The following is a 9,313-nucleotide window of genomic DNA, read 5'->3' as shown; positions in this document are numbered from 1 at the left end:
TCTGAATGTAAAGGGTAGAAGACACGAAACAAGAGGAGAGAGAGAGAGAGAGAGAGAGATGGGAAGAGGTAGGCCTACAGAGACCAAAGGTGGCCCCCATTTTACAGTCCCCGCATAAAACGACATACATTAGGCTGCGTGAGCAGCATGAACACCGACCCCACCGCCCCTCCTCTCCCTCCATCTCTATTCATCCCCGATATTTTAATTTCTTTGTCAATTTTAATATTGGTAAATATTTTTAATTTACAGTAAGAGAGAGAGAGAGAGAGAGAGAGTGCATGTATGTGTTGTGTATGTATGTGCATGACATTAAATGAGAGGAACGCAATAGAGCGTTTTATGAGATGAGTTTTATTTTTTATATCATCATCTAAAAAAAACAAGATAACTCTCTCTCTCTCTCTCTAGCTAAGGAGAGGAAGAAAAAGAAGAAGCCGGACAAAGGCCGCCTTGACTCTCTGCGTCTTCTCTCTCTCTCTGTATATATATCTTCATCTTTTCCGGATTTTAGCTGTCGTCCCAGAAGATGCTTATTAATTTTTTCCTCATAATTATTTGTTCTCTGCATCCCTGAAGCTGTAGCTACCTAGCAAAAGAGCGTATGACTCAGAGAATTTTTATTTTACTTAATTAGCTATATAGCTAGGTTTACTATGTCTCTAGTATTCGAGGAGCTAAGAGTCTAAATTTTTTCTGTGGGTCGGTTATATAGTACCTTGAGTCTTTGATCGTTTTTGAGTGCGTATAGCTCAAAACAACAGCTGAATAATTAAGAATAATATTAATTGTTTTCCTTACCATATATATATATATATGACGGCTCATTCTTCATCGTTGCCATTCTTTGGAAGTAGTAGCAGAGAAGAAAACCAAAGCCAGATGACTTCGTCAATCCTTCCGTCTTCCTCAAATGCTACCACCGCAGCCACAGGCGCAGCCCCACCACCTCAAAAGAAAAGGAGAAATCAACCAGGAAATCCAAGCAAGTACCTCTTTACTTTTCATGATCGTCAATTCTTTGTACACATTTATCGATTTATATAAGATTTCAAAAAAGAAACCCTAAGCGAACCTTTGTGAACTATTTGGTTTGATGAATTAATGGTTGTTAGTTTCTTTGAACTTACTCCTCTATCTGGCTCTGATTTCTTTTCTTTCTTTCTTTATTTTTTTTTTTTTTGTTAAATATCATGAGTTTTCTTTTATTATAATTTGGGTATTCTTTAAAATTTTAACAAAGAAAAAATGTTAATTTTATTTGGCATTTTTCCCTAGCAGATCCAGATGCGGAGGTTATAGCACTATCTCCCAAGACGCTAATGGCAACAAACAGGTTCATATGTGAGGTGTGCAACAAAGGGTTCCAAAGGGAGCAAAACCTACAGCTCCACAGAAGAGGACACAACCTGCCTTGGAAGCTCAAGCAGAAGACTAACAAAGAACCTAGACGCAAGGTCTATCTATGTCCGGAGCCATCATGCGTTCACCATGACCCCTCTCGAGCTCTCGGAGACCTCACCGGCATAAAAAAGCACTACTCTAGAAAGCACGGCGAGAAGAAGTGGAAGTGCGACAAGTGCTCCAAGAGGTATGCCGTTCAATCGGATTGGAAGGCTCATTCTAAAACGTGCGGAACTAGGGAATATAGATGCGACTGTGGCACTCTCTTCTCAAGGTAAATTAATTAGTAGTTACTTGATTTAGTAACTAGCTCCTAATTATTGTTGATTTTCAATCATTCATTCATCGATACATACATTCATTTTGGAGATGTTCTCAAAATTGATCGAGAGAGGTACAGGTGGAGGTTTATGGGTGTAATACTAATAATCCTCTCTTCTTGGGTAAAAATAGGTGTCTCGCATACGACTATAGTGATCCTTCTATTGAAATTAATCAAACGATTTTTCAGTCTTTCCCCATGATTGTGCTTGTTTCTGTGTCTGGGTTAATATGGCAGGACTGTTTCCAAGTGAGAAATCTGTGAGAAACTGGCTTTACAAGGTTATGTATGTATATGGAGGTTTCAATCAGAATTACAGAAAGAAAAACAAGAAAGATCATCTTTTTATCGATCCTTGAAAACAACGCCCATTTTTCTTTCATCTTTTTGATACTCACGAGTGTAGTAGTAAAAATGATGAGTCGGATTATACAGACTATCAACAGAACATATATATATATATGGAAGTGGAAGTAGTGGAACTATGGAAGGAGAAGAAAGAGCATAATATCAATGTTACTGGAGGGGAGGGGAGGTGGAGATAATAAGCTAGCTAGGCTTTATCTTTGTTGTCACATATAACGAGTTGGATGTATATGTCACTCATGAGTTTTGTTCTCTTCCTCGTTGGATTCATGTAATCAGAGCTACAGCTCTTCCCTTCCAGTCCAGGTACTCCTTCCCATGAAATTAAAACGTATACTGATCATGGGACCAATATTCAGATTTAGATAGATGCTCTCTCTCTCTCTCTCTCTCTCTCTCTCTCTCTCTCTCTCTCTCTCCCCCCCCCTCGCAGTACTGGTCCAACACCATATTTCTAGCTAGAAAATCGCTTGACAGATCTTATTCTGATTTGAAATTTTACAAGTCAAGTCAGTCGTTCAATGATTAGGGTGACGAGGTTTGTGGACTTGTGACTATTATCTGTGAAAAATTAATTGAATAATGGACCGTTCATGGTTTCCTGTTGTAGTGAAATTTTTACGGGCCTTTTTTCCGTATATTTATTCACCTTAGTAATTTTGAGTATCCTCTATGGGCTCTCTAAATGAGTTCCTAACTAAAATTTAGGAAGGATTCAATATTTTCATGTTCAATCACACTCCCTGTCATGCTCCTAAGATAGCAAAATTTCAAGGAATTACTAACTCTACGGAGTGAGAAAGGGGCTACTAATTAAGAACTCCTAGCATTGATTACTATTTTTTAATAATATTTTAAGTAACTTTTTTATTAGTTCATATTTATTATGACTCCCAGAAAATATGATTAAAGTAGAAATTTTTTAGGGAGATTCTAAAATAGCTTTCCAACATTTAGTTAAATTTTAACGTAAAATAGAAAGTATGATTGGAGATGCTTTTGTACTCCTAATTTGTCATGGAAAGATAAACTTTTTCTTGCTTTTTTTTTTTTGTTCAAGTTTATTACTTACTAGCACTAGAACTTTTTTTCTTTCTCAAGCACTAGTTACATTTTAACGTAAACGGGTAAAAATGATTGGTATTCTTCAACTATTGTTTTTATCTGGATGCATCATATATGCATGTCACCACCACATATATGATATATATGTCTTGTTCTTCTATATATACATACATTTTACTCTATATATATGTCCATGAGATGATATGATATGACGAGGCCTTTCCTTTCCATTTCTTTGTGTGATACACAGGCGGGACAGCTTTATCACTCATAGGGCTTTCTGTGATGCACTGGCTCAGGAGAGTGCAAGGCATCCTTCAAGCTTAAGCACAATGGGCGGTAGCCTCTATGGAAACAACCACATGAGCTTAGGTCCATCCCAAATCCCCTCACTCCAAAACTCAACCCACCTCCCTAACAACATGTTGAGGTTAGGTAGTAGCGGCAGCGCAAAGTTTGAGCACCTCATCCCGCCATCAAATCCGTCTTCGTTTGGATCACAAGCCATGCCTAATTCCCCCAATTTCTTCATGAGAGACATTGCTAACCAGCAAGGGTTTCAAGACCAGCATCAATTTCCAAGCAAGGTATTACATGGACTAATGCAACTTCCTGATCTCCAGAGCAACCCTAACAACAACAACAGCTCACCCTCATCGAATAGCGCTGCGAATCTCTTTAACCTGAGCTTCTTTTCTAACAATGGTACCAGTAGCAGCATTACTCCTCCTGATCATCAGTTTAGTGATGGTAATGGCGGTGGCCAAGGGTTTAGCATGGGTAATGACCATCAAATTGGGTCGGGTTCTCTACCGTCTCTCTATGGGAATTCGATGCAACACGAAGGTGGCATGGCTCCGCACATGTCTGCCACTGCATTGCTTCAGAAAGCTGCTCAAATGGGTTCGACTACAAGCACCGAAAGCTCGTCTTTGCTTAGGGGATTAGGTAGTTCGTCAACAAGAGCAGCTAAATCCGTAAGGCAACTAGTGTCGGCGCCCTCGAGCGTTGGAGTCAGTTTTAGTGGTGATCATCATCACAGTACTAATGAGGGTGAACAACACCACTTGAGATCATCACAGCAGGTGGAAAATGAAAACCATCTTCATGGATTAATGAACTCTCTTGCAAATGGCAACTCCTCGATTTTCGGAGGCGGGGGACTGGATCATAACAACTTTGGCGGGTTTAGTAGCGGCACTACTGCTACTAGAGTTAGTGCAATGGATCAACAGCATAATAACCCTAATTATGATGAGGCTAAGTTGCACCAAAATTTGAGTGTAAATTTTGGAGGGTCTGATAAACTGACCTTGGATTTTCTTGGTGTTGGAGGCATGGTAAGAAACATGAATGGTGGCCATGGATACTCACAGAGAGATCATCAACAACAACAACATCATGGCATCAATATGATCAACTCCTTAGACCCAGAGTTGAAGTCAACGCAGGCAAGTCAACTCTTTGGAGGCACTACACTACAGTGAGCCTGCTAGATCGAGGAACTAAAATTACATTCATGGTATAGGTGAGAGAGTCGATCCTTTTAATATGTACGAAAAAAAAAAAGAAACGGTATCGATTAATTACCAACTCTAGTTGTCTTGACCCCCAAGCATTAAGGTTTCTTGAGTTTTATTTCTATATGTGCATGCCTTAAGGACCACACTAATGGATGTCGAGTACTTTCATCGGTACTATATTATGTATAATGTGGTACCTTAATTACTTGCTTATATATTTGGCGATAAAGGAATCCTAAATTAATATTGATCCTCCCTCTTTTGTTGACCAAGTGGTGCATGCTTAATTTTCACATAATAAAATAGGGAATTGTTATTAGCACTCCAAAAATCTCATTCTACACTCCAAACTTTCTATATTAGGAAAGAAAAATATACTTGTGAGGAGTGTAGAATGAGATTTTTGGAGTGCCAATAACACTTCCCAATAAAATATAAGCATCTAATTATTAATTAGTAATGAGATCGATGCTCATAATTAAATGTGGGAAAATTTTCAGACTATTTGTTGTAAACCACATGATGTGGTCGTAGATGTATGTTGGGCTCTTTTTTATAATGTTTTAAAAGAAGAAGTCTCACCATCAACCGTCATATCATGTGGTTTACAAAATAGTCTAAAAAATTAATCTCTCTAATATTTTTCTCAAATATGTATTAATTAATTTAATATTGCACATATGTATGAGGTAAGCCATGTTTGATTTATATATGTAATCAGAATGTCACAGCAGCAGACATGGGCTAGCAGCTGAGCAGGTGCTGTTTGCCCAGAAAATTCAAAATGGATACATTCCAACATAATGGACAAGTGAGATTTTATTTTCTTATTTGTCTGGTTACGAGATATCCCTAACTAATAATATAATATTGGTATTGCCATGCATCAAGAACAAAGAATCACATAAAATAATTTGAATTTATAAGAGCTAGAGGAGAAGCTCGGGCGACGAGTTATGTATGCCAAGTTGCCCGGTACCCCACAATATAAACTACGCACACGAATTTGTTCGGCTACCTAGCTAATACCTAACCCTAATGCCCACTTCTACAACCAAGTACAAAACGTTGCTTGGTTTTTTAGTAATTAATTAATTAATTAATCGCCCCTCCCTGGCGTTTTCCAACAATTCTTTCCATTCTAATTCGATCCTTAAGCTGGTATTTGAATATTTAACTTCACAGCTACTGATGATAGATATATAATTAGATATTTTACTTTGAATTTAGAAATTTAATTAATTTAATTTACGAGCATATGCATGTGTGTTGCCATTGGGTTTGGGGCCGACTGAAAGACTGAAGAATAACTGCTGGCCATGTAATATAGGATACTGCTCAACCAGAGGCAGGAGCAGAAATGATATATATTATGAAATATTCGACTATATATAACTTAACCTTATGTAATTATTAGGAAATTGATGGATGATGATAGCCTGATAGGGCTGTCTACTATTGTCGTAATTGTTGTCTCTTCTATCTTATCACGAATCATAGATAATCATCCCGTGACTCCAGCGTGTGGATGCCTTTTTTTCTTCTTTAATTCAAAATTTGAATTCCTGCCCTTTTTTGACTAAGGGAAGTGTTATTCATACTCTCAAAATCTCATTCTACATTCTTCACAAGTGTATTTTTTTTTCCTAATATAGAAAGTTTAAAGTATAGAATGAGATTTTTCCAGTGCTAATAACAATTCTCTTGACTAAAAACAAATATGTTTGGAAGAAAATATAAACAAAATTATTTAGTTCATGAATATTCATTAACACATTTAACTAGCCTGAAAAAGAATAAGTAAATTTATGTATAGGGGAATGAATTTTGCATGGACTAATAAGTAAGTTTGAGTTACTTCTTATATTATCAATCAATTTTATGGTGGAACCTCAATTTCCTTAATAATAGAATTGAGCAAATAAAATAAAACTGAAGAGAAACTCTGTCTTAGACAATTTCTCCAAAATCCTTAATCCCCAGTTGTGTCTTTTGAGGGATAAAGAGTTCTACTCTAGAAACCCTCAATGACCACTAGTTTTTTTAGCGTTTCTACTCAAATTTTTCAGTCGATCGAGTTACAAAGTTACTCCCTGCAACCTTCTCTACGTACTTAATTGTGTATTTTTTTTAAGGTACCTATGTATTTTAGTTGGGTATTTATCAACACTATATTGGATGCCAAAATTTCAAATTAAGAACCGGAAAATAAATGGAAATTAGGTGGTGAATGAAGAAAAATTGTTCTTACATGGGGTTTCTAATAATTTCCTAAAGATAAAACTCGAAATTGTATAGGTTCATTGAGCCTCCCTCATCTTAATATATTAGACATAATATTGTTAGGTTGAAGACAACATTAATACTAATTGTGTTTAATAGTGGTGCAACCTTGTCCCTCTTGAGGAAAAGACGCGTTGAAAGTGTGCGAAAAAAATAATCACACAATTCCCGGCCTTCCTATTAGGAGGAGACAATTGGATACAACTTTGGACACTCTCATGGAACTTATGCCATATATTAAGAATTGATCAGTCAACCAAATGAAATGAGAGAAGAGAGAAACATACATGTTTCAACGGAGATGCCAACAGAGTTCCGTGGATTTATGTTTTTATGTGTATATACAAAAAGAAATAATACAATCTTGTCGATCTCTGTATTTCTTTCCACCCTACGTTGAGTCCATGAGGGTGGGATTAGGCTTCAAAACTTGTCTCTTATTAATACAAAGAATTGACCACATCTCTCTCTCTCTCTCTCTCTCTCATCTCCATATATATATATATATAGACATCAAGCAATAATCATTTAATAATTTAACATTGCACTAACTATTAGTTTGGCTTGGCTCTACAAAGTAAGTTCATGATTTGAATTGTTCATGTTTTAAGTCACCGTTCATAAATCGTTATTGTAAAAATTCACTCAAATCGGAAATTGATTGTTGTGAATATTTCATTGTTTGTCGACAACATTGTGTTTCTTTATTTATTAGTTTACAGTCAGATAACTAATCGATTTCCAATTTCATTGAATTTTTGTAGTATTGGTTTGTCATTGATATATAACCTAAATAATCATCAGCTTAGATTATAAGAAATATGTGTCGCTAATTAAAACTTTGCGTTAGTACTACTGCCACAGCACTTATATAAGATGTTGATAGTTAGTATCTAATTTGTACAAATGAGTGTGAACTTTATTTGTAACTGCGTGCAAAATTTTGCTGATACCTCTTACAAGGCACACGTCAAATCCAATATTATGAACAATATATATGTTAATCTTCGGTAATATACAAATCTTGCATTTTCCTGTACTCGTCCATAACGCAGCTACTAAAGTATTCTTAGACTTTAAGGGTTGGTTTGGTATTGCTGTGCTTTTAAAAAAAACTACTTCTGCTGTACTGTGAGAATAAGCAGCTATGAAATAAAGCAGCAGAGTGTTTGGTAAATTTTTTTGTAAAAGTGCTTTTGAAAAGAAAAAAAACGGTATTATAGTGTTTGATAAACTTTTATGTAAAACAGATGTGAAAAAAAGCTGGTTTTTCAAAGCTGGATTTTGCAGCTTTGTGTTTTTGGCTTTTTTTCACCCAAAACTGTGAAAAAAAGCTGAAGCTGAATGTTTACCAAACATAAAAAAGCTCCCAGCTTTTTTTGATAGCCACTTTTTACATAATCATCTCAGTACCAAACTAAGGCTAAGAGGCACGAAAATGTTCAAACACAATTATTGTCCTCTTCCATTATCCAAAAATATATTGTCGTCTTCTTTTCAATTAGGTCGTGATATAATTCCTATGGCATTTGCACATATATGTACTTTTTGTTAAATTACGATTCAAACATTTTATCATCATTTAAGATGCCGATGCACAAGAGTCTTCTTTTCCCGAATAAGATGCCTTGTGTCATAAAAAAATTGACTTCCAAACAAAATCAAGGCGAACATAAGAATTTATTTTTTAATTTTGCTAGTTGTATGCAAAGTTCTAAAAGATGCTAGGCACTAGTCGGGCGGTGAGTTAGAGTCTAGCGCCTCGGCGGCTAGACGGATAATGAGTGCTCATCCAACAAAAATAAAATGTAAAATAAAATTATTGATTTTTTGTCTAAGTGAGAGTCACGACCTAGGCAGATGCCTAGTCAGGACTACGTGGGCTAGACGGGCGCCTAGGCAGGCTAGGTGGATATGCCTAAGGAGGACTAGGCAACCTTTCTTGATTTTCAAACGTCTAGGCATTAATAGGGACGGTGGCCAACCACCTAGCGCCTAGGCAGTGCTAGGCGGGGATTTTTTCAAACAGTGGCTGTATGTATGTATGTAAGCTTGCATGTATGTATGTATATAGTGGTGGATTCTAACATCGGGTGGTCCTAATCAAGCTACGCTAGGCGCTATAGTCAGGTGGCGAGCTAAGGCCTAATGCCTATGAGCCTAGATGAGGCATAGACAGGACCCCAGGCGAACTAGGTGAATTTAAGTAAATTTATTATATGCCATATAAATAAGCATCCATATACAGGCAAAAAAACTATGCTTGCATTGAGAAATTGAGTTTATTGTTTTAGTTATGTATATTATTTAACATATAAAATACAAAAATATCATTTTTTTTTTTATTTAA

At 36.4% G+C, this 9,313-nt stretch overlaps 1 protein-coding gene across 3 annotated transcripts; it reads left to right on the top strand.

Moving 5' to 3' along the window:
- Positions 1-314: 314 nt before the first annotated feature.
- On the top strand, positions 315-4,948 carry LOC137737462 (protein indeterminate-domain 4, chloroplastic-like). Of its 3 annotated transcripts, none has more exons than XM_068476950.2 (4): positions 315-482; positions 858-985; positions 1,282-1,678; positions 3,408-4,948. In XM_068476950.2, exons 2-4 carry the CDS (start codon positions 883-885, stop codon positions 4,642-4,644), a joined length of 1,737 nt encoding a protein of 578 aa, XP_068333051.2. In that variant the 5' UTR covers positions 315-482; positions 858-882; the 3' UTR covers positions 4,645-4,948. The 3 variants fall into 3 exon arrangements, with proteins under 3 accessions (XP_068333051.2, XP_088539225.1, XP_068333050.2); XM_088683099.1 differs by having other exon boundaries at positions 328-602; XM_068476949.2 differs by having other exon boundaries at positions 342-985.
- The last annotated feature ends 4,365 nt before the right edge of the window (positions 4,949-9,313 follow it).

The sequence above is a fragment of the Pyrus communis genome, chromosome 13 (assembly GCF_041283825.1).
Source record: "Pyrus communis isolate YQ-2024b chromosome 13, ASM4128382v1, whole genome shotgun sequence".
Lineage (NCBI taxonomy): Eukaryota > Viridiplantae > Streptophyta > Magnoliopsida > Rosales > Rosaceae > Pyrus > Pyrus communis.
This window is presented reverse-complemented; position numbering and strand designations above follow the sequence as displayed.